This window comes from Papio anubis, chromosome 1 (assembly GCF_008728515.1).
Source record: "Papio anubis isolate 15944 chromosome 1, Panubis1.0, whole genome shotgun sequence".
Classification (NCBI taxonomy): domain Eukaryota; kingdom Metazoa; phylum Chordata; class Mammalia; order Primates; family Cercopithecidae; genus Papio; species Papio anubis.
The window spans coordinates 106013623-106039580 of record NC_044976.1 but is presented as its reverse complement, the minus strand read 5'-3'; the positions used below and the strand labels follow the sequence as shown (position 1 = coordinate 106039580).

General features: G+C 35.3%; 1 protein-coding gene across 6 annotated transcripts in view; it reads left to right on the top strand.

Moving 5' to 3' along the window:
- The window catches only part of VAV3 (vav guanine nucleotide exchange factor 3), a 395302-nt gene that overhangs the window by 345042 nt on the left and 24302 nt on the right, over nt 1-25958 (top strand). For all 6 annotated transcript variants that reach the window (XM_031651419.1, XM_031651411.1, XM_031651415.1 and 3 more), the window contains 4 exons: nt 6411-6476; nt 14028-14062; nt 20457-20573; nt 21137-21224. In XM_031651419.1, coding sequence (XP_031507279.1) covers nt 6411-6476; nt 14028-14062; nt 20457-20573; nt 21137-21224 — 306 coding nt within the window. The remainder of the gene's footprint in view (nt 1-6410; nt 6477-14027; nt 14063-20456; nt 20574-21136; nt 21225-25958) is intronic.

Here is a 25958-nt window from a genome sequence, read left to right as displayed (position 1 = left end):
TTGTCATATGTTTTGATGACTCGATGCAATTATAAACCCATACAAATTGAAGGTAAATTTAATTTCAGAGATCCTGGACCAAGGTACAAGTTTCTTAGACTTATTCAGAATTCTAAGCCAATGACAGTCACTTTACAAGAGAAATATGCCAGAGATATGGATATTTTATATTGTCTTTTGAACAACCTCATGAACTTTCACTGTTTATACATTGGACAAAAGTTAAGGATCATATCCCCTTTTGACTAAGAAATAACAAAAATACATAGCTTATGGTTTTGTATGTGTGCATGAGTATTTTGGAATTAATGGTAGTGGCCATCATATAACCATATGCAGTTATGCTTGGCAGGTTTTCAAGGTGTTTACTGGTAGAAAATGCATATCTTACTCATCATATAGGAGGCAATTAACAATGAAATAATATGTGTACTGCCAAGAAAGCATTTGAGTAAAGGAATGGACTATCAGGAATATAATAGTTCCTGTTCAGATGAAAGTGATATGAGAGTCTATGTTCCTTGCGGCTTAGCAAGTTTACTGAAATATGAAGGGAGTGGTAGGATTATACACAGGATTAGACCTTTCTATTTTAATAACACGTGGATGGGCCAAATAACAAAGGAAAACTTAGAAATGAAATAACTGATTGACAATAATCAAAAAGCAATATTATGGATAAAATAAAACAAGTATTTAGCATTTGCAAAGTACTTTCATGCATATTAATTCTTTGATCCTTGTAACAACCTGGTGAGGCATGTGTGGCAGATCTTGTCATCATCCTTGTTTTACCACTGAGACTTGCAAAAGGTTGCGCATCTTTTTATAGCAGAGCTAGAAATAGAACAAGCTCTTCTGATGACACATCCTATGATACTGCCTTTCTGTGTTTTCCAAGAACTATCCCTTATGTATATGTAACTGATGATGGTTACAATATGGCTGCAGCTGTGATTAAAAATCTCTCCTTACCAATGGCCAGTTTCTGACTGGGTCTTTTCCTGATCGCCTCCTCTTTGCTGGTTTTTTTTCTTTTATTGCTTGTCCTCACAAACATCATCAGAATAATTCCAAAAGCTGTGTGTTCATCTTTCCGTCCATCCTTCCTTCCTTCCATCTGCCCATCCAATCAATAAACTAATTTGTGTGTACAGTGTATTCACCTATATTCCTATAATTCATGGCCCTGCTGTACATCTTCTTTCCCCAAACATTCAACCTGTATATTTCTGACAGCGGGAAGTGACTGGGCAGGGTGACAGTTGCTCTGGCCATTACCCATGTGTGATAAATTGCTTAGTAATCTCCACAGCACCGTCGTGCATACATTGAGAGTGTTTAGAGCATTGTAAGTTGGGAGAATTTCCAATCGTTCATAAATATCCATTAATCTGTCCCTTTTACATTCAGCTTTCCACATCTGTTTCAAATTGTTCAGTGCTATTCCAGGAGTGTATTAAAGCTCCAATCCAGGTAGTATTAAGGGGATAAATGAGGCACAGGGAAGAGACACTGTATTTTTCTCAAAGCAATTCTTTCTCCTTTTTACAGAGTTAGAAGCCAAGCAATTTACGATTAAGATTTTCAGAAGATATGCTTTGTCATTTTAAGCCATCCTTGTCTGTGGGTTTAAAAACGAGGTTTTAGCTCTAGCATCCTGGCATACCTTAATATATTTCTCTGTACAGGTAGATTGTGAATATCATTTCTACCAGCAAACCTGAAGTAGTTTTAATTCATTATGATTCAGTGTGGATTCTTATTGAAGAAAAATGAAGAATAGTTAAAACCTAAGGTCAGTTAGAAATAAATAAGTGCCTGAGTATGCCTTTATGTTTGTGATGTTCAGGAATGTCAGAGGAAGTTGTCAATAATTTTAGTTTGATACATTTTCTACAGGAAAAAAAAATTGTTTTTCAGGAAAAAGGCATTATTTTATGAATTATAATTTAATATGATTTGGCTTTATGTCTGCTCTAGGTGATTGAATGAAAATTATAAAGGTGGATTTTTTCTCCCCATATACTACCCATAAGCTATTTTCTCAGGTGCTTTCCAAAGAATGTATTTTCATAAGAATGACCCAACCTGTACTGTTAGATTTACAGAAGTCTCATCACATAGTACAGAGATGCCCTGCAGAATAAATGCATATAAAGATAGCACCGTATGGTATATCAGATGACACGTAAGTATGAGAGAGGAATGTTTTCAAGTTGACCTTGAAGATGTTAAGGGACTTACAGAACAAATACAAGGCAGGAGGATAACTGAAAGATGATTCCCTATCTTTGGCATTTGTAATACTCATAAAAGGGATGACAAGCTTATTATCTGACCGAGAATAAAATGCCCACACAGTAATGTAAAGAAGAAGGAAATTCAGTTGCATATCTCTCACTAAGATTAGTAAAAACCTCATATCATCACATAAAGTGCACTAAATCATTGCATTTGAAGTTGGTCTATTTCATAGTTACAGTCTGCAATTTCATCCATGCGTAGAGGATTGACAGCTGCTCCATCCATTAGTATTAATGAATTACCATACCAACATCCCACACACATCCACCAAGAAACCAAAGAAACCCCTCCTACACACTACTTTGTTTTGAATCCTCCAAATGTTGTAGGATAGCTATCTTTTTAATAAGTAGAAGTTATTGAATATAGCACATATTATAGCTAAAAGTGATGAGACTAGGAATTAGTAAGTAATTGTAACTTTATTCATATATTAAAGTAGGTTAAATTATCTCTCATCACTCTGTCATCTAAGGAATGCCTATGACCATTTAAGAAATGGTCCTGAACTTCTAGGGCATTTTATTAAAGAAAAAAACAATTCAGAATGACATTGGCAGCCTGTTTAGTGAAATTTTTTCCCTCCTGAAGGACCTCCAAGAGTGTCCTTTAAACGAGGTGAAAAGAACAAAATGAGTTTTGATATGATGACCATGTGTACTTGTTTACCCAGAACAGTTCAATTTATACCGTTTGCTCTGGCATAGTTATTAGTAACTACCCGTTTACTCTCAAAAGGTCCTGATTTGAATGGAAAATTATATGTTCATCTAGTTTTAGCGCATTTCTTATACAACCGCGGTCTCTTCCTCTACTGTCTAGTATGCTTCCAGTTCCCGTTTATGTCTTTTGTGTGTAACACCTGTTTCTACAAAGGAAGAAAGAAAGAAACAACTATGCCAGTCCATATGCCTTCACCAGCTAAAAAATTCATCTCTTTTTCCCACTCTTTTATTCTTTCGGTTCTCATCCTCTTTTCTCTGCTTTGTGACATTGCAATCCCCAACACTGTCCTTATAGAACATGTCAGGGACAAGTCAAAGAATGTCACTGTATGAATATTTTCCTATAGAAACGGGCAGCTTAATCCTTTTCAGTGCTTGCCTGTGTGAAAAAAAAAATGTGACATATAGTCATGGGTTACTTAATGACAGTGATACATACAATAAATGCATCATTGTACAAGTGTTATGGAATGTACTTATACCAACCTAGATAGTGTAGCCTACTACACACCTAAGCTACATGTATAGCCTCTTGCTGCTAGGCTACAAACCTGTATAGCATATTACTTCACTGAATATTGTAGGCAGTTATAACATTTGTGTATCTAAACATAGGAAAAGTACAGTAAAAATATATTATAATTTTATGGGACCACCCTCATTATAAGGTTAGTCATTGACTGAAATGTCATCATGTGGCACATGGCTGTATTTTATTATTTTTAATGAGGAAGAATTTAGGGCCATGCTCCTCAGTGACAGGGAACTCTCAGATTGAGTTATATCTCCCCTTAGAAACATTTGTTAAGGGCCTACTCTGTGTCTGACATCTTCTTATACAAAAATGACTGAGAGATTATCCCTTATGCCAGGAACTCACAGTCTATTAATAGAGAAGACCATGTTGAACAATAATTACATATACTACTAGAAGTGAATACTACCAAAGCACTAATACTTTATGTATCACCAAGAGTATGGAAAGGTGCGGTGGGAGAATAGGCATGGGATTCAATCTGGGATCTGCTCCTTGGGGAAGAGATGACAGAGTAGGTAATGTGCGAACTGAGTTTTGGAGGAGGAACAGAATGAAGGTATCAATGTACATGAGGGGCTCTGCATCAGGTTTGCTCTGAGAAAGTAGATAGTATTGCATTGGCCAACATACCCTGTCACAAAATGTCACTTATTCTCGTGTACTCTGCATTCTATAGAATAAAGTCTTTTGTTGTTGTTCTGAAGAAGAGTGGAAGTTGGCAGTTTACTATTTTTATAATAGCCATAATTTTCCAATTTGTTGATACATCTTCAAATGTACTTTGGAAAGACCATTTCAGAGCTCTCTCTTTGGACTTTCCTCTGCAAAATAGACTTCTTTCCTTTGTGTACTCTCAAAGGTCTTGTTTGTTTTTTAAAGCATTCTTATTCTTTTCTCTTCTGAGCTTGATCAGTGTGTGGTTCCCACCACACACCCTTATATTTTGCACTCAGGTAGCATTGCAGTGCATTTATATATGGAAGTCTGGCTAGTGGTATAGTCCCAAATACCATATTTATTTATTTGTATCTTACTGCCATACTGAAAATAAACCATTATAGAGCACTTGATAAACACAGCTGAATGAAAGAAACAGTTCTTCCAACCTTGCAGTTACTGCTGCCATCCCTCCCAGGTCTCTGATTCCTCTCTCTCCTTATCGTTTCTTTCTGCCTTGTTATTTCACTAATTTCTGTAAATTCTGTCTTCTATCTTCTCTCTACATTTTTTCCAAGTGATGCAGCCTTGCTCCAGTTTCCAGATTCCGCTCTAAGTCATCTAAGTCTGTGTTGTTTGGATGGATTCTCTAGTCATCTCCTACCTCCATTCTTCATTCTTTTTCCAGTCTTTAACTCAGAAACAGATCATCTTCTCTTCCCACATCTAATCCACTGGCCAGTTCAGCAGACTCCGTTATATAGTGTCTTCAGCATGTGTTTCTCTCCCTCCAATCCCTTTCCTTACCATGGTATCAGTTTCCTTGTGATATTCACAACTCCAAAAGTGAGACTCATCTAGGAGCCATATTCCACATTGGTGCAAGTTTAAGTCTTCTAAAACATACAACACCTTTAAAGAAATGCCATCACCAATGATAGAATTCAGCTATCACTGTCAAATTGTTTCCTAACTACTTTTTATATTTAAGTCCCACTGTCCTTTTTCATGAGTCTCTATTATGCTTGTACAGAGAGGCCATGCAGAGCCCTGAAATTAGAACATCTGAGTTTGATTTATGGCTCTGTACTTGTTAGCTCTGTGACCATGGACAGATTATTTACCTTCTCTGTGTCTCATTTTCCTCATCTGTAATGTGGGGATAGTAATTGGATCTACCATAAAGATTATAGCAAGGATTAAATAAAACTCTCAGAGCAGTGTCTAGCACATATTAAGGATTCAATAAGTATTAGTATTTTTGCAATTTAATGACAAAAACCACAATTACTTTTGCACCAACCTAATAGAGTCCTATTCTCCAAAATCTTATGGTCTTCTTCTGTTAATAAGTATCCTATTTCTTTTTACATTTGAAAATCATCCAAAACTTACATTGTTTTCTATTTTCACATCTTGAAATTTCATCTTGCTAGATAGACATTCTCATGTTTTCTGTCAGACCAATAGCATCCATTTATATGGAATTCATAATTAATTATATGCCTTCACAAAATTCATATGATCTGCTTATGCCAACGAATATAAAGGTGAAAGATAGAAACTGCTGTTATCTCTCTATCATAGGGGTCCTCAACCCCCGGGCCACGAACCGTGGCCTGTTAGGTACTGGGCCACACAGCAGGAGGTGAGCTGCCAATGAGCAAGCGTTACTACCTGAGTTCCACCTCCTGTCAAATCAGTGGCGGCATTAGATTGTCATAGGAGTGCAGATTTGACTGTGAACTGCACATATGAGGGATCTAGGTTGCACTCCCTTTATGAGAATCTAATGCCTGAGGTGGAACAGTTTCCTCCCGAAGCCACCTGTCACGCCCCCAGCACCCACCCCACCTCAGCCCACATCCCTGGGGCCAAAAACGTTGGTGTCCAGTGTTCTACAGGATTGAGAGATACAAAGCTAACAAAATTGAAGGGTAGATTGAAAAATAAACTTGAATTATTTTATGATCATGACTTGAAACCACATGTAAAGTTGAACAACCAGGAAAACTATCTCTGCTTTTACTTCCTTTTCTGAACCGCAGTAAGTTAATGCTCAGGACTAGATATAACACATAAGGAATTCTAAGGATCCTAAGTAACAGTGCTATGTATGGGGTATCATGGGGTTATCATTTGTGGTAAATTTGTTTTCAACACTGGCATTTTTTTTCTCTTAGGGCAGAAATTTAGCATCTGGAGAGGTTGGATTTTTTCCAAGTGATGCAGTCAAGCCTTGCCCATGTGTAAGTATCTTAATTTTCTCTTGCTTCATTTTGTTTTTGACGCTGTGATTAATTGTGCAAAAATCTACAAAGAATGCTGGCCAAATCGATTATTAATTTTATTACTGTTTTCTGGAAGAATCATTATTTTCAACATCACTATGGTTCTATTGTCAGAATATGTTTTTAAATATTAAGAAAATATATAGAAGAGGCAAATTTTACTTAGCAGAATTTATAAAGCTAAGTTGTCTAAAAGGTTTTAGAAGACATAAACCACAGCCACAAATTAGATGCATTGTACAAGTTTCCTCTTTCCCACTGAACTGAGAATGGTATGGTCTGCCTCCAGTCACTTGGGTTACAGGGCGATATTACACTTCAGCTGATGTCTTTGAAAGCTTGCTAGAAAATGAAAAGTCCACAAATTTTTCAGCCAAAGGTCTACATATATTTTCTATAGTGTGTCATTACTTTTTATATAATGTCATAATGGAATTTTCTGAAAATATAAAACACAGATAAAAGGAGAATAAATGAACATTTGCTCAATTAATATTATGGGTGAATGTAACCTAAAATGTACTCCTTGGTGTGTTATGATACTGATAAATTTCTGTTTAGGGTAACATGATTTTAATATCACCATTTGGTAATATGGGTGACGTTTTCCACACAATTTTTTAAGTTATTGACTCCAAAATAAATGAAATTTGTTTACTAATATGATGGAGATGATTGCCTGAGGGGGAAAACTCTCCTTAAACTCTCTTGCTTGCTGTATTTCAGTAGTTACTGAATTTCCAAACTGGACATTCTTTTTAATGTTAGAAACATGAGAATCTGCCATCCTTGGCTCTAGAATGTGCACTATAGGATAATTTACTCCACTCATTCAAGCTTAATTATTTTCAAAAACAAAGAGAATAGAAAAGCGTCTGTTACTCTGTGGTTCTGTGATCTAATATCACATTTTTTTAACTTTTATTTTAGGTTTAGGGGTACATGTGCAGGTTTATTATTTGGGTAAATTGCGTGTCATAGGGGTTTGGTGTACAGATTATTGTGTCACTCAGTTTCTAAGCATAGTGCCTGGTAAGTAGTGTTTAGATCCTCACCCTCCTCCCACCTTCCACCCTCAAGGAGGCTCCTGGAATCTGTTGTTCCCTTTTCATGTCCATGTATACTCAATTTTAGCTTTCACTTATAAGTGAGAGCATGTGTTACTTGCTTTTCCTTTCCTGTGTTAGTTCACTTACGATAATGGCCTCCAGCTCCACCCATGCTGCTGCAAAGGGCATGATCTTGTTTCTTTTTGTGGCTGTATAGTATTCCATAGTATATATGTACCATATTTTCTTTATCCAGAAACATATGGGCATTTAGATTGATTCCATGTTTGTGAATATTGCTGGGATGAACATACACATGCATACCTTTATTTGTAGAACAATTTATATTTCTTTGGGTATATACCCAATAATGGGGTTGCTGGGTCAAATGGCAATCCTGTTTTAAGTTCCTTGAGAAATTGCCACATTGCTTCCACAAAGGCTGAATTAATTTACATTCCCACCAGCAGTGTATAAGCATTCCCTTTTCTCTGCAACCTTGTCGGCATCTGTTATTTTTTTACTTTTAATAAAAGCCATTCTTACTGATGTGATGTGGTATCTCATTGTGGTTTCAATTTGCATTTCTTTAATGATTAGTAAAATTGAGCATTTTTTCAAATGCTTGTTGGCCGTGTATATGTATGTCTTGTTTCCAAAAGTGTCTATTCATGTCATTTGCCCACTTTTTAATGGAGCTGTTTTTTGGCTTGTTAATTTATTTACATTTTTTATAGATGCTGGATATTAGACTTTTGTCAGATGCATAGTTTACAGATATTTTCTCCCACTCTGTACGTTGTCTGTTTACTCTCTTGATAGTTTCTTTTGCTGTGCAGAAGCCCTTTAGTTTAATTAGGTCCCATTTGTCAATTTTTGTTTTTGTTGCAATTGCTTTTGGCATCTTAGTCATGAAATCTTTGCTAGGTCCTATGTCAAGAATGGTATTTCCTAGGTTATCCTCCATGGGTTTTGTAGCTTTATGATTTACATTTATGTCTTCAATCCATCTTGAGCTGATTTTTCTATATCATATAAGGAAGGGGTTCAGTTTCAGTCTCCTGCACATGGCTAGCCAATTATCCTAGCACCATTTATCAAATGTTTAGCTCCCACTTATAAGTGAAAACATGTTATTTGCTTTTCCTTTCCTGTGTTAGTTCACATATGATAATGGCCTGCAGCTCAATCCATGTTGCTGCAAAGGACATAATTTTGTTTCTCCCCATTACTGAATAGGGAATCCTATCCCCATTGCTTGTTTTTGTCAGCTTTGTCAAAGATCAGATGGTTGTAGGTGTGTGGCATTTTTTCTGGGCTCTCTATTCTGTTCCATTGATCTATAATGTTACATATTTTTGTCTTATATTACATTACAGTCTTGAAAGATTATTGAAGTTTGATATCACTCTTATTTAATTAGATAAGCTAAAATGATTGTCTATCTAGTTTTTGGACTTTGTAAGAACAAGATTCAGGCTTCCTATCTGTAAAGGAGTGATGTATATATGTAGGCAGGTGGCAGGATATTATACATTCTAACATTAAGAAGTTTGGGAACCTAAAGACATCAAATCAAGAATATTAAGCATTGAATATACCATGTACTGTTTTCTGTTTACATCCTCTTGAACAAGGCTGAAAAATGAGCATTTGAAATTTTAGTGATAGTCTGGCACAAAGTCGGTATTTAATAAATTACTGTTGAATGAATGAACAAAGGAGTGAAAAAGCAAATGCAAGTCCCTCGCTGTATACAGAACATTGCCAATGGTAGATACTAATTAAGACAGCCTGTAGAATCCTATGGAATGATATCTGCTGACCCAAGAAGTGGCTAGAAGGAGAAATATGTTCAGAAATTTTAAGATGACAGAGTTGTAGGGTAACTTCTAATTGTAAGCAGGACTACTAAATATGGTTGTTTTATATTAGTAAGTAGCTACTTAAAATTTTACTGCTTAATGAAATTATAGATTCATTTTTTTAATTATAGGGCAAGTTAAGTGAAGATACATAGAGGGGAATTTGAAGGGGAGAGGATAGTTTGAGGGAGTTTGCAAAATGGTATTGCTTTTGATTCTGGGATATATTGTTTATCAGGGGTCCATGAGTAGTGCTGAATGTTCTATTCTGGGCTTAAAATTTATTTTCCTACATGTGCTACATCCTTCTCCTCAAAAGTTCTGAAATAGGCAGGTAGAAACCTAAAACTGAGGAAAACACAGGCAGTTCATAAATGAGTCAACTTCATTTCTGGCAATATGGCAACTAGAGACAAAGCCTGGAACTGCAGCACAATGCGAAATTGGGTATACCTCTGATTCCAGGAGCCCTCGGTGGATGAACTAGGAGAAAATCCATCCCACTGATGATGATATGCCTACCTTGGTATTGGTTCAGGATTGGAAAGAAAAAAGGAGAATTTCTAACTTTAAATCTAAAACCATCTAGATGAAGGGCTGAAATTCATACCAGCTTTGCTACCTAAATAATTCTAAGCTGGAAGTGTAGTTTAAAATTATTCCAGATTATTCCACTGCACTCCAGTCTCCAGACAGAGCAAGACTCTGTCTCAAATAAAAAATTAAAATTTTTAAAAAAATTCCACATTAATTATTCTCCCAATGAAAATTCAAATTCTCTCTGGATCAGAGCCTCTTTGCACATATTTCCCAAAGGACTTTTATACATAATGTCCTAGGGAACATACATTCACAATTTGGAATCTTTAAATGAATCCAGAAACAAACCACTTTATGCCAAGATCGGCAGAAACAATAAAATATATAATTAAACTGACAAATATAGCAAATATTTGAATTTTAGATACTAAATTCAAAATTTTATACTTAATATAGTTTAAGAAATTAAAGGGAAAAAATCTAAGAGGAAAGCAAGACACTAATTGGGTATTTATGAAAAAGATTCAGGTATAGTAATTGAAATGAAAGCCTTAGTGGACATATTACATGGCATATCAGACACAGTTGTGTAGGAAATTGGAGGAGAAATCTGAAGAAATTTCTCAAAGAACAATTCAGAGAGATTAAGAAATTAAAAATAAAACAGAAAATGGAGTGATGAGATGCAAATACATTTAATAGGAGAGAATAGATAATTGTAGAAAAGCAATATTCAAATAAACAATGCCTGAGAACTTCCCAGATTCTATAATAAAACTAATCTTCAGAGTCAAGGAGCATACATTAAAATTAATCAACACCTGGATGCATTGTAATGAAACTAGAAGACATTAAAGACAAAATATTAAAACTAACTGAGACAAAAGATAGGTTATCTATAAAGGATTGATTATTAGACCCAGCTAACAACAGCAGTAATAGAAGCAACAAGAGTTTCCACTTCTGGTAACTGTTGAATAGCTCCTATTTGGCCAGTCCTCCCACACATAACTACAAGTTGTGGACAAAATATCAAAACAAAACTATCTGAAGGCACTGCCCAGGAGAAGACTGACACTTGGAAAAAGGAATGGTACTAGGGTGAGTTTCTTTGTTTTATAACTAGCTCTAAGATAGGCACTGGATTGTACCATGCAGGGTGGCTAAAATTCAGATAGAAACTTTATGATATTTCTGGCTTAAAGAACCAGACTAAGGAGTGAGTTTAATGCAGTCTCAGCAGCTGGAAAAGGATGTAGGAAATCTTAAAAAGAGTCAGAGAGAGGAAACCTCAAATTCTGTGTATAAACTTTAAGGAAAGCTAGGTCTTTGTAGGAACATAAGAAAATCCAGAGCCTCTGCAGTAGATCATTCATTCAAATTGTCCAAGATACAGGATAAAATTACTCAGTATACAAAGGAGCAGGAAAATATGAACCATACTCAACAGAGAAGAGAATGAAGGGAGATCAACCCTGTGATTTCCCATATGATGACTTAGGAAAAGATTTTAAAAGCAGCTATTATGGTGCTCTAGGACACAAAGGAAAACATGTTCATAATGAATGGACAGAAAACCTCAAAAGAGAAATAGGAACTACAAAAAAGAACCAAATAGAGATTATACAATGTGAACCTACAGTGTCTGGATTAATATCTGAAACAATAAGAATATGTTAGAAGTTGTGAGAGGAAATTACTATCCTCTTAGAAATTTCTCAAAAAAAGGATGAAATAGTGAGAGTTTATTCAAACAAACACAAAGTTCACTTCTAAGTGTGTCATCTAGCTTCATAAGGTATATACTTCAGGAAGAAGCACACATAGATAGACACACATATATATTTATTTATATATATTTAGACCCATATAAATATTTCTGTATGTGTGTATGTGTGTGTGTGTATATATATATAATTTTGTATGGATTCTATATTCTCAATGTTTTTTAAAAACTATATGTTCATAGCAGAAGTTTAGCAGTGTTAATAGACTATGGTGCTGACAGAAAATGGCATTAGGAAAAAATAGTAACCGTATGCTCAAAGATGAAAAAGTTCCCAAAAGGAAATTAACTATAATCTTAAATATGAAGTATCTGTCCAGACAAAGACCCATAGTACACAGAAGAAAGTGCAGAGGGCCCATGACTGATGGAAAAGGATAGGGTCCACCTGAGTAATAGGGATCATGGCTGGGAAGGTAGTCCTGGATCTTCACATGTCATAATGCACCCACTGGAGAGAGAAAAGCTCTAGTGGGACACTTCAGGGTGGAACAGCCTCAGTTACCTGTTCTGTTTTAGAATCTTATGTCACTGTTTCCTTTTTTGAATCTCCAACCTTTTTAACAGCCAAAGGAGTCCACAGCCAGAATATTTTGAAATTCTTTACTCTCCTCCTTCCTGTCTCCTTTTTTTTTTTTTTTTTTTTGACTCTCTATGGAAAGCTTGGTTTAAGAATAAATATACATTATACTTTTAAAGAACAGGGAGGGGGAAAGAGGAAATATTTTTCCCATCAGATTTCAGAAGCCATGTATATCTTCTTATCAAAGGGGAAACTATTGAAGATCAATTTGTTTGTGAAAACAAAATTTGTAAGAAACTATTTGAATGATTAGAATGGGTATAATTTACCTTCAGTATTAATTGCTGCTTATCAGGATTTTACAAAGTGGTTTTTTAAAAAATGTAATCCATAGGATAAAAATATTTGAATATTAATAATCAAATGTTCTGATTAGAAAGATGATTTTTGATACAGTTTGCGTATTCCTCATTTGAAAATCTGACATCTGAAATGCTCTAAAGTCTGAACTTTTTGAGTGCCAACATGAGGCTCAAAGGAAATGCTTATTGGAGAATGTAAGATTTTAGATTTTTGGATTAGGGATGCTGAATGTAATGCAAATATTCTAATTTTTTGTAAATCCAAAATGTGAAACATCTCTAGTCCCAACCATTGCAGATAAGGGATGCTCAACCTGTAGATAACTCTTAACCTGGAAGGGCAAAATAGTAACAGCACATTATGAAGACTAGCATGGCTAGAGACATGTTCACATTGGCTAATCTCTGAAATACTATAGTTTTTACTGTTCCAAATGAGGGAACAATATTTTCAATCACCTGATATAAAAATCCCAGTAATAGCATGGGATGCATATATCAGAGATTTGGACATGAGACAAACTATCTCTACTCCTATTCGTAGGAATTTTTAAACTTTGTAACCCTCTCTGTACAATGTATTTTATTTCTTATTTTTAACATTAATATACCTTCTCTGTCTTTGTTCATTTTCTATTTGACCATCAGCTGCTACAAATTTTCTTTCTTTGTTTGAATAGAAAATGCAGTATTTTTCCTTGTGCAAAGTTCTATGAGAAAAAAAAAGGAAAAATAAGTATTTTTCATGCCTTTTTTCTGAATAAAGGTTTCTAGTTGGTAGATTTTTAAATCAGAATTTGGAATTTATTACAAAATAAGAGTCTATATCCAGTGTATATTGTTTATTTTGCATGTTTTCCCAATGTCTTGGAAAAATAAAGTGCTATTTGGTTTTCTTAATGTTTTCACTTTAATTTTCTTTGATAAGATTAAATTGCCTTCATAATAAATAATAAAATATTAAAAATATTAAATATCTACATCCACTGTATATTGTTTAATTTGCATGTTTTTCCAAGGTCTTGGAAAAGTAAAGTGCTATTCGGTTTTCTTAATAACGTTTTCACTTTAATTTTCTTTGATAGGATTAAATTGCCTTGATAATAAATATTAAAAGTTTCCAGTTCATATTTGCCTGCTATCTCTCCTCTTAGAGTTACAGTGGCAGTAAAATGAATGAAAGAATGAATTAAAGTGAAATGAATTATTTTCTACTTATCTGACATATACTATGATTCACTCTGTATAAAATTGCCAGTGGATAGTTCCAGGACTGTGCTACTTAGGGTTTTATAGAGCTGAGTCAGCTGAACTGAATTAATGATTGATTTCTAAAAGCTTCCCTTAAGTAAACTTAATCTATTTTTGCCTTTTTATATCCTAGGTGCCCAAACCAGTAGATTATTCTTGCCAACCCTGGTAAGTATTAAAAATGTTTATGTAGCTAGGTTGAAATACCATACCCTTAGCTCCAGGATGCCTTAAATGTGGGGGTAGTAAACCATATTCCATTTCCATTTGTCTCGGCTAAAGGTGTTTTCAGATGTAACAAAACACCATAATGAATTCTTGTATTGCTGACCTTTCCATATCTTTATCTGAGAGGGAGGTGTGTGTGCATGCATGAGCACCCAGTGCCCTTGACAGATAAAGTTGATACCAGCCACAGAAAGGAATGGAACATATGCATATGTATCTTATATTTTATGTATTTAATAAAGCAGAGAGAAAAATATGATTTCATTTTCTAAAACTAAAAATTAGCTCAAAAGGGACAACAGTAGATTTTTTTAAATTGTTATAGTTTTTTGTTTTTTGGTTTTTTTTTTTTGAGATGGAGTCTCGCTCTGTCGCCCGGGCTGGAGTGCAGTGGCCGGATCTCGGCTCACTGCAAGCTCCGCCTCCCGGGTTCACGCCATTCTCCTGCCTCAGCCTCCCGTGTAGCTGGGACTACCGGCGCCCGCCACCTCGCCCGGCTAGTTTTTTGTATTTTTTAGTAGAGACGGGGTTTCACCGTTTTAGCCAGGATGGTCTCGATCTCCTGACCTCGTGATCCGCCCGTCTCGGCCTCCCAAAGATTGTTATAGTTTTAAAGATGGGGTCTTGCTCTGTCGCCTAGGATGGAATGCAGTGATGCCATCATAACTCACTGCAGCCTTGAATTCCTGAGCCCAAGTGATCCTCCAAAGTGCTGGATTACAGGTGTGAGCCACTGCTTGTGGCCGACACTAATAGCTTCTAAAAATAAAATTTACAACATATAACATGGCAGCAACAAAATATATCATAAAGATAGGGGCACCCGTACCACTTGGCAGCTGGCAGTATCATTAACAAAACCTAGGAAGTGTAGTGGATAGTAATTATTATTTTCTAGATAACTCCAACTATTAAAAAATATATTTAGGATTTAGTATAGTTATGGTTATCATAATAACTAATATATACTATTTGTTATATGCTTTGTACCATACATGTTTTGTTTTATTTCTTCAACATTTATATAAGAAAAATGGTGGTGACTGTTGTTATTTTTATGGGTGGAGAAACAAAGAAACAGAGCGTGCAGCTAGTGAGTGGTAAAGCCGGAATTCCAAGTTATGCCATCTGTACATTGCTATACTGCCCCCAAAATACAGAATGTGAGCACATTACTCATTTCTATTTGTTTTCCTGAATTTTGCATTTGACTCCTCTTAAAAAGACTGAATCTATTTTTATTTTCTTGATATTAAAATACATGCATAGAAACGAGAGATCAGAATACATATATAAATATAATATCCTGGGAATGTATAGTACTAGTTGGGTTTGCATGTTACCATGTGAGTTATCTGATATTTTTTACATATTCTGATTATTTTCTGTTCTATAACAAAAGCATGGAAAATGCTGAGTTACTTTTCAAAGTGTAGGAATCCATTGTGCAACGTATGGGATTCTCCTCGGGCCCTCCTACACCTCCCCTCCTCTGGCAGTCACTCTGTCTTCTGTAGTTACTGTCTGCCCTTCCTGATATCCCTCCCTGGGCCTCAGCACTGAGCTTGCTGAAGAAATTGCAGCAGGTTTGTGATAGAACTGGGAATGTGCTTCATTTTTACCTGATTGAAGACAATTTGAAGTCATTAGTGTCTGTGGAATTTTAAACTATAGTCCTGAAAGAAATTAAATTTGGAGACTAGAGCTGATAGCATTGACAATCAAACTGAAAAACATCAGGAACTGTTAAAAATCTTGAAAGTGTGATGATTAGGTTTCTTCTCTTATACCATTTTTCATGTAACTGGCATTATAGTTACAAAGGTAATGATTTGAGAGATGAAATACTAATACCTCAAACTGCATGGATTTTATGAAATAAACTTATTAGGTACCTGAGAACCATTCAGGGCACCTGAGGGTAGGCTTTGTACCCTTAGTTTTAAAATGTACCCTTGCCAATAAGTAAAATCCTACTGAAAATATGACCAGTTAGAATAATATTATTCTTATAAAAGCAAGATGTTCAGGCAAAGGGAGAGCCTTGAAAATAGCAAGAAATAAGGATGTAGTAGAATTTTAAAATTACCTTTCTTTTTTTCTTGAGCAACCTGGACAATCTATTTAAACTAAGCAGGCAGTTTGATGTGAAATGTCTTCTGCTAGGGAACAAAATGATCAACTACCCCAGAAAATAGAACCTTCAATTTTAGAAATACTAAACTATTTAGAGAAAATTACTTAGCATGATGGCATGGTAGTTCTCAAGTCACTGAGAAGTTAAGTATCACCAACTATATTATCTACTCATTATTTCTACATTTAAAAGTAAGTTGTTTGCACAAGGTAAATTTTGTCTCTTGCATACATAATGAAATAAAATAGAAAATTAAGATGATTATCTTCAATAATCTATGTTTTGGGGTATTAAAAGACAGAAATGAGATTTGGGACTGCAAACTGGGGAACTGTCCTAAAATCTGTACACAGAACAAGAGATAGATGTCAGGGTCCCTGCCTTTTCCCATAGTAGTCTGAACAAATTGCCCTTTCCTGCAGCAGTAGGAGACACTGGAGTTAGAAGCTATATTATGTGGAAAAGGTGAACCCTATAGGGCCTAGATTTGGAAAGATCAAGCCTAGCAGAGACTGGGGAGATGCCATAGTGAAAACAGAGGGCTGTGTATACTGAGTGATGATGCTCTCCAGTTCTCTTGTGTAGCTCAGTTTTAGCACTATGATAGCTGGGTCCCATATACACATACTACTCTGTCTTGGTATTCAGACAGGAATTTGGAAGATTTTTGGCCAAAGAAACGAAATAGAGTTAAAAATCTAAAATCCAGACCTTTGGGTGTTTCCCAGCTCGGTCTTCAGGTTCTCGTCAAATGATCAGATTCAACTGGGCGTAGTGGCTCATACCTGTAATCCCTGCACTTTGGGAGGCCAAGGCAGGCGGATCACGAGGTCAGGAGTTCGAGACCAGCCTGGCCAACATATTGAAACCCCGTCTCTACTAAAAATACAAAAAATTAGTCAGACGTGGTGGTGGGTGCCTGTAATCCTAGCTACTCAGGAGGCTGAGGCAGGAGAATCACTTGAACCCCAGAGATGGTGGTTGCAGGCAGCTGAGATCACGCCACTGCATACCAGCCCGGGTGACAGTGTGAGATTTCATCTCAAAAAAAAAAAAAAAAAAAAAAGATCAGACTCCTACCCAGTGGACCTATTTTGGTGCTCACACACACAGAGCTTCCAGTCAATGGTGTATGCATCCCTCTTAAGTAGGAACAAACAACAAAAAGTAACCATACATTTGAGGAAACCCTTGAACTGAAAAAAAAAAAAAGAGAGAAACTTGAAAATAGATATTAGAGTGAGCAGACAACTTAAAAAAACCTTTTATTTACATCTTCAAAATTAAGAGAAAACTTAAGTTCATTGGATGTAAGCTCAATGTTTTAGAAAACAAATCAAAAAGGAGCTCTTTTAGGTTGAATATTGTAGAAGACTTGGAAAATAAAGTTGAGCAAATCTTCCAAAAAGTCGGAGATAGATAATAGAGGAGAAATGATGTGGAAACTAGGCTATTGACCCAGGGGATACAGCATTCAAGTAGTAGAAATTCCAGAAAGAGAAAACCAAGGACAGCAATTATCAAAGAAATGATACAGACATTTCTCAGAACCAAAGGACCTGTGGCTTCAAATTGAAGATACTTCTAAAAGGCCAGGACAATATATATTTAAAAACACACACACACACACACACACACATTTTCATGAAATTTTGCAGTATAGAGAATACAGAAAGAATTTGAAGGTTTCTAGGAGAAAAAAATCAGGTCACATACAAAGAATTAGAAATGGCATTGAATGGAAATTAGAAGACAATGAATCAATGTATTAATATTTGAGAGCCAAAATAATTTCTCACCTAGAATTATTTACCCAATAGCCAAACTATGAATATTTCAATAATATTCATAGCCAAGCTATGCGTTACTAGGTAAAATAAAATATTTTCATAGATGCGGGACTTCAGAGTATTACACACTGTGTATGTTTAGAAAAAGCTGAAGGGTGAGCTAATCAAGGAAGGGGGAGCAAAGAGAAGTCCCAGGACTACAGTAATTCAACAGGCTTAGTAGATCAAGCAGTATCAATTAGAAGAGTGTGGAGGGCTCAGAAGAAAAGGCTCCAGAGAAAATTAACAGGTAGATTATGTGATTGTCTTAATTCAGTTAATGCAGCTGTAGGTTGAGTATCCCCTATTCAAAATGCTTGGGACCAGAAGTGTTTTGAATTTCAGATTTTTTCAGATTTGGGAATATTTGCATAAACATCATGAGATATATTCAGGATGGGACCCAAGTGTAAACACAAAATTTATTTATGTTTTATATATATCTTATACACAAAGCCTGAAGGTAATTTTATATAATATTTTAAATTTTGTGCATGAAACAAAGTTTCGACTGCATTTTGACTACAATGTAAATTTCAACGTGGATTTTAAGGGGACATTCAAACCATAGCAATGGTGTTGAAAAATGTATTATTGGGACGTATATTTGGAAGGAATCTGTGATAGAGACAAAGAACTTGAACAAACAAAAACATAAGCAATTTTATTTTGGAGAGCAGTTATTCTTTGAATGAACACCATGCCATAACTGGGCCAGTTGACAGCTTTGCTTTGTAGAGGTTACAGAAAGACAAGAGTGAGGAACAGCACTATAAAGGAGTGAGCACAGGTGGTAGGAAGAAGATGATTTTTCTTCCTTATGTCTAAAATTGATAAGAAATTGTCATATAATTGTTTAGAAATACACAAGTAGAAATAAAAAATAGGTACAATGTTTGAAATGGGACTTGGAGTAGAATGCTTGTCTGTTGGAATACTGCTGCTTTTTTTGTTATTATAATGTGAATGGACTTTTAAAACTACGTTAATGCATAGCTTTGATAAAAATGCATACACTAAATACTAGTTGTGATAAGTGTCATGAAAATAGGGATATTGTAATGAGAATATGGAGTAGGTAGTACAAGATGCAGGACAACATTCTTTAGATGGTATGGTCAGAGAAGACCCCTCTAAACTTTAACAATGAGAAGGAATATTGTGTTGATAGAGCATGAGTATTACCAGACAAGAGTACAGTCTGTGAGAAGACTCTAAGCTCAAAAGGAGCTCGAGAAACTCCTGGATCTGAAAGAAGGCCGGACACTAGTGATGAAGGCAGATATAATAAGAGATAAGGTTGAAGACAGGTAGGCATGAATGAGTCAGATTATTACTAGGTCCTAGTAGTTCATGAGTTGTTATAACTTTTCTTATAACACAAGGTACCATCTGCATAAAATGCCCTTAATTCCTCTTTTATACTAGATGGAAACCTAACATGTTCTCCATCAACAAACTTTTATTGAATGCCTGCCATGTGCATTTTAAATGAATATTAAGTTTGCATTGGAGGTGAATGTTTATACTGAGTTACATGAGTCTATATGTGAACCAGAGGATTTTCAGATATATTAATTATTGACTAGCTTTGAAAGAGAACCAATCTAAACAGAATTTTTCTTTTACATTCTATTGACTAAAATCTCTGATGTATCTTGCCAGGAGATTTTACACCTATATATGACTTGAGGGGTCATTAAAGATTATTTTAAGATTGAATTTGGGCCTTTTGTTTTTGTAGTTATTATGGAGCTTCTGTATGCTTAAGGCCAGCAAAATCTAGGGAGATTGAATTCTGGTTTTGAAAAATATCTACCTTTTGAAACTAAATTTTACTCATTATAACTAATTGCTTAAGAAAATTTGTTATCAAAATTGTGGAATATATGAATTAATCTCATATCAGAAAAATAATTATTTAAAATAACATTACTAGAATTTTTTTAAAAAAGATACTTAAAGGAGATTTCATTTCATAGTATATATAGAAAAGCTAAAATAAGTGTGTCTGTGTATCTTATACAGGGCAGTCTCTCCCTACAAGTCTTTTTCCTTCCTATCCTTAAGCTCCCACAACTGTCTTTTTACCCAATACCCACTGACTCCTCTTTGTCCCATTTGTTTACTAAGTGCCTAGGAGGTATTAGGCACTGTTCATTTTGCTGTTGTTAGCTTTGTAGAGCATTTGTGTTTGGACGTATTAAAGGACCTTTTACTGATTTATTTTTCTTAAACAATGTAATTAGTACAGAATTACCAACAGCTCAGCTCTGCCACTAAATTAAATATTGAGAGATACTTACTTTTAGCCTCTATTCTCTTCCAGGTATATTATCCAAATTTTCTGTGTCATTGTTTTTTACAGGTATGCTGGAGCAATGGAAAGATTGCAAGCAGAGACTGAACTTATTAATAGGGTAAATAGTACTTACCTTGTGAGGCACAGGACCAAAGAGTCAGGAGAATATGCAATTAGCATTAAGTAAGTAGGACAAGTACTTTTACAGAAATAGATTTCCTGTTTTCATAATTGCGTAGACCATCTGACATGTATAACACTGAAGTTGAAAACCAAAGTTCTAATTGCAGAAGAAATAATGCATCTATCCAGACAGTTCATTAATACTTGAAAATATCTTTGAAAAACAGTAAAAAGTGTTATAGGCTGCTAATTGGCATATTAGATTTCTTTCATAATATTGTGTTTTGGTGGTTTGATGTGTGTATATTTCTAGTAAATACTAACAGTATAAATTTCTAGATTTTTGTCTTATTTTTCTACATTCTCAAACTGAACTTACTAAATAAATTGCACATAATGAATAGTCAAATCCAACCTCCCTTCTCACTTCAAATATTGGTTGTATCCTCAACCAATCCAGTAAATATATTTTGTTAATTAGCTGTCACCAGTGTATTGGCATAGGTATATATTTTGTCTGCAAAATTAATTCCTATAATGTTATTGGGGCATGCCCTCTGGTAATTATTGATTTCTACTGATTAAAAACACATTTATATTCATAAGTTATTCATTGCCCACAGGTACAATAATGAAGCAAAGCACATCAAGATTTTAACAAGAGATGGCTTTTTTCACATTGCAGAAAATAGAAAATTTAAAAGTTTAATGGTAAGCATTGATTATTTCTTTTCAATCTGGGATCCTTATTTTTCTTTTGTTAGAAAGGTCATTTTAATTCTATAGTTTCTTGGAAATTTTGCTCACTGAAAAGTTAAAGAGAATCGTATTCTAATTTTGCAACAAAATCCTGAAAATTCTAATTTAAAAATCTCTAAGTTTTATTTTGCTCAAATCATATTCTTCATTGTAAATTGTTTGCAGGTTTTAGATACAGTTTTGGTTTGTATTTAAATGACACAGCAGATTTTTAATATAACTTTCTTTCCTCTTTTTTCTTCCTTTGCCTCTGTGTCCTGATTCAGGCAGAGGACAGTATTTTAAATTATAACACAAAAAGTTGTATTTAGTAAAATATGTCTAACATTTAGGTCCATTTTTTATAAAATGCAATATAAAGTCAAATTGAAAAGATTGTTGTATTTTCTGCTATTTTAAGTGATCTCTACCGTGGTTCTCATTCATTACCTTGGATAATTATGCATTAACAAGGTAACATTTTTGCCACTTAACAGTTGATATTTCATAGGAATTGTGTATTTAAATGGAAATAGTATATTGTCAAATCACATCAAATGAATAAGGATTATTCCCACAGTTTTAAAAAAATACAACTGATTCATACTTTTGTTAGCATATAAGAATATTTTGTGTATGTCATTTAAACAATGTGTATATGTCATCATGTATGCATTGCTAACAGTAAACTCTCTAAGTTCACATTTCCTTAAGTGGTCTCAAGTATGTTTCTCAAGTTTGGTAGTTTCTTGAGATAATGAAGAGTTTGGATATAGGACATAAGATGCATTTGTACTGCTAAGTACCTTGAGTAACATTGGGAAGGACCACTCATTGACTGAACCATCAATCAAATGATACATACTGCATCCTTCCAGAATACATCTCAAAGCACTTTGCAGGTGTTAACTTTAAAGTTAAACTGAGTGTAATGGAGCCTTACAAAGTAGGCCAGCTTGAATACCTTATCCAAAAATTTAGAGCTCCTTCAAGGCGGGTGTCAGTGTTTTAAAGAAATTGAAGCATCCTGAGTTGAAAGAAAAATAAAATCTCTATGGATGTAAAGATCATTCCTAGTTCAAAAGCTAAGGATGGGCAGCAAGGTCGTGTCCTGGAAAATGTAAACTCTGTCAAATTTGTAACCAAGATCCAGGCATCCTTCCTGCTGGAAGTAATTTACATTCTGTTGAAACAAGCAGGCTGAGCACAGAGAGAATTGGACCAGAGGAGGTTCCTCATAAAACGAAAACTTGGAGGGAGGTGGCAAGTGGATGCACAAATAATGAATGACAGACACAGCTGAGACATGATAAAAGCATGCACAGGGGCTCTCCACATCTCTGCAAGACACGCCAGCTTGAGCTTTCACCTGCAGAACTTCCTTGGATGCTAATGAGGCTGCTCCACAGTGCTATAGTTACTATGGGACTTAAAAAACTGCTGCAGGGCCAAAGATAACTGCCAGCCTTGCAGACTTTGAAAGTAGCAAAAGTAACTCCCATCAGAAGAGACAAGCAAAGAAGATGAAAGGAATAGGCACTGAAAAGGGCCAATCAATTTAGCTTTGTGTCACCTGGGTTCAACTCAAGGAAGTTCTTCAGAAGCCAAGGTTAGATGTGAAAAGCCAGTAATACCAGTGACCTGGATTAGTAGACGTAGATGCATGAGTTCCTAACTGCATGTAAAGCTGTGATTATAGTGAAAGCAATAGCGACCTAGCATTAAAAAAAAATTGTGTCAGAGAGCCTTAAAAGTTTCTACAATAATATTCTCTGGAAAAAGAACTAAAAGTACTTCTCACGGGACTAAAGTAAGCTTTTCGTATATGTTATGTATAAAATCTCAGCAATGTCACTATTAGAGACATGTGCATATGTGTTTTTTTCTCCATATCTGGGCATCTTTTGTAAGGAAGCACTAATAACAGCATGTTAAAGGGAAGGGACTAAGAATGTTAGCAAAGCAAAATGAAACTAATAAACATTAGCAAAGGATGTAATTGTGGAAAGAAAAACAAGGAGCTGGAAAAAATCTCAGTATCAGAAAAGCACTTTTGTCAGGTTTAGCAAATAACTGTAAAAATTACTGAAGAGGCAGCTGAACTAATCTGAAGTTACTCCTCCTTTTTGTTTCTGTTCATTTGTTGAGCAAATTTATATTGAGTCCTTACTATGTGAAATGACTTTCTGGAGAACTCAAAAGGACTCAACCGTTCTAAAAAGAAGCTTTAAGAATCGGTAAGTATGTCTACACCAAGAACTTCACCATAGACCACTCCTTGGAACCTAGGCTGGGAAATGCCACATGAATACTTGGTCAGAAGGGATGGCTCATGTTTTAGCAACCTGAACTTCTGGAACGAGGTAGAAGATGATTAATTGGTGTGAAGACTTCTCAAAATCAAGATCATACTAACTTCAAAGAGTTACCCTTTACCATGTTGGAGTCAAACACACTTCTCTATTATAAGTAAGGAGTGATCTGTGGAGTTGTTTCTTAAGAATAGTTCAGTATCCTCTTATTATTGTTATTAGTATACTCTTCTATCTGTGAAACACAACAGGGCCTGGAATTACATTTAAATCTGGAAAGCGTGTAAAACATAAGCAAACTCCAGAGCTTCTTTTACATTAACTGGTTTCTCAATGAGAAGGTTGACTTTAGGTGGTTATGACCTAACCTTTTTCCCTTGAGTTTCAATAGCTTGGTTAATCAGAATCTTTGTTTTTCTTAGTCATTAAATGCAAATCCTAAATGAATTTCTGTATCCAGATTACAAGGCATTAATTTTGTTCTAATTTTCATGTATGCCAGACAGTCCATGTCCAAATGCTGTTTATAAACCATCTCCATTGCCTGTTTCCTTGGTAATTGGAATGACTGGCTCTCACTCATTATTTTTAAGAGACTTGAATTGTTGACACTGCTGTGTCAGTGTGAGATAAGGAAAGCTTAGCGATTTCTTTTGTTTAGAGTCTTCTTATTTACTTGTTGTACCTGAAGGTCAATGACTGTTAAAGCAGGGGTGGATTAGACTAAAATACAGAAAGCATAAAGGCAAATTGGAAAAGATCCATAGTGACACTATTTAATTCTACCCAGTTAGAAACATGTAGGAAGATTTACCCTCATAAGACTGTAAAAATGGAACTAAAATATCTTCCATGCTTAGTGAAGTGATAAAGAGTGTTTTGCATTTTACTAAGCCGCATGACCCTAGGCCTTGGAAAACTCATTTTTTCTTCCATAAAATTTGGGAGTGGGCGAGTGTTAAATAATCACCAAATCCTTTCTCAGTATAATAATTCTATGGTTTCTAGCCAAATTCACATAAATTGTAATTCATAGCAAAAATCATAAAATTCATATTACCTATAACAAAATTATGTCGAAGTTCAAAGCTATAGCTTATAATTCCTTTCAAGTTTGTTTTCACATTTGCTGAAGAAAATAACACATTTTACTCAATTTAAGTAATAAGACTAGGAGAAAACTCTTCGGTATCATTTGTATCGGTGACATTGTGTGTGTGTGTGGGGGGGGGGGGGTGTGTGTGTGTATTTCTTCCAGAGACCTCACAAAATTTTGCTTCATATTTTAAAAAAAAATAAATAGAAATATTGGTCACTAAGTAGAATTTAATTCTATGCCTTGTCTGTGCAAAACATGTTAAAATTCACCAAAATACAAATGCATATTCTGATAATTGAAACCATTTTGGAGATACAAATTTCTACAGAGTCTTTTGTTTCTTTTTCTCTTTTTTTTTAAAGGTCAGTCTGATTACAAATTTCTTGCTTCAACAAGGACCCACATTATCTGGGCCCAAGGAAGAAAGGAAGAAATACATATTTTTCAAGTTATAGATATAATATTTGCAAGACCCTAACATGTTAAGACTTAAGAAAATAAAGTACCTAGTACATCATGAACACATAGCAAAAACTACTTCACTTTTGCCTCCCTGTTTTTTTTATGTGTTTTTTGGTATTTTGTTTTGTTTTGTTTTGAGACAGTTTCATTCTTGTTGCCCAGACTGGAGTACAGTGGCAAGGTCTCAGCTCACTGCAGCCTTCACCTCCCGGGTTCAAGTGATTCTCCTGCCTCAGCCTCCCAAGTAGCTGGGATCACAGGCACCTGCCACCACACCTGGCTAACTTCTTTGTATTTTTAGTAGAGACAGGGTTTCACCATGTTGGCCAGGTTGGTCTCGAACTCCTGACCTCAGGTGATCCACCTGCCTCAACCTCTCAAAGTGCTGGAATTACAGGCACAAACCACCATGCCCGGCCCTTGTTTTTGTATTTACATTTGTTAGGCACTATTTGCTAATAGTATGATATAGTTAAGAGCACAAACTTGGGAGAAAGACGCTAGCTGTGTGACTTTGCGTAAGTTCACTCACCTCACTGAGATTTGAGCTTCAATGGGAATAAGGCCCATTTCATAATGTTCTTGAGTGAAGGTTATAAGAAACTATGTAAAGGGCCTGGCATATGGGATAATGTGGTAGCTGTTACGATTTTTCACATGTATTAGGTACTTTATATATTCTTTTTGTCATCTGTGAAATGGTTTATTAGCCCCATTTTGTAGGTGCGATTGAAAAATCGCCATTTGCCTTATCCAATGCTTTAGCCAAACTGTGCTGCTTTTAGCTTGTGAAAGGTGATCTTTGTTTATCACCTTTGTGTCTGTTTCCAGCCT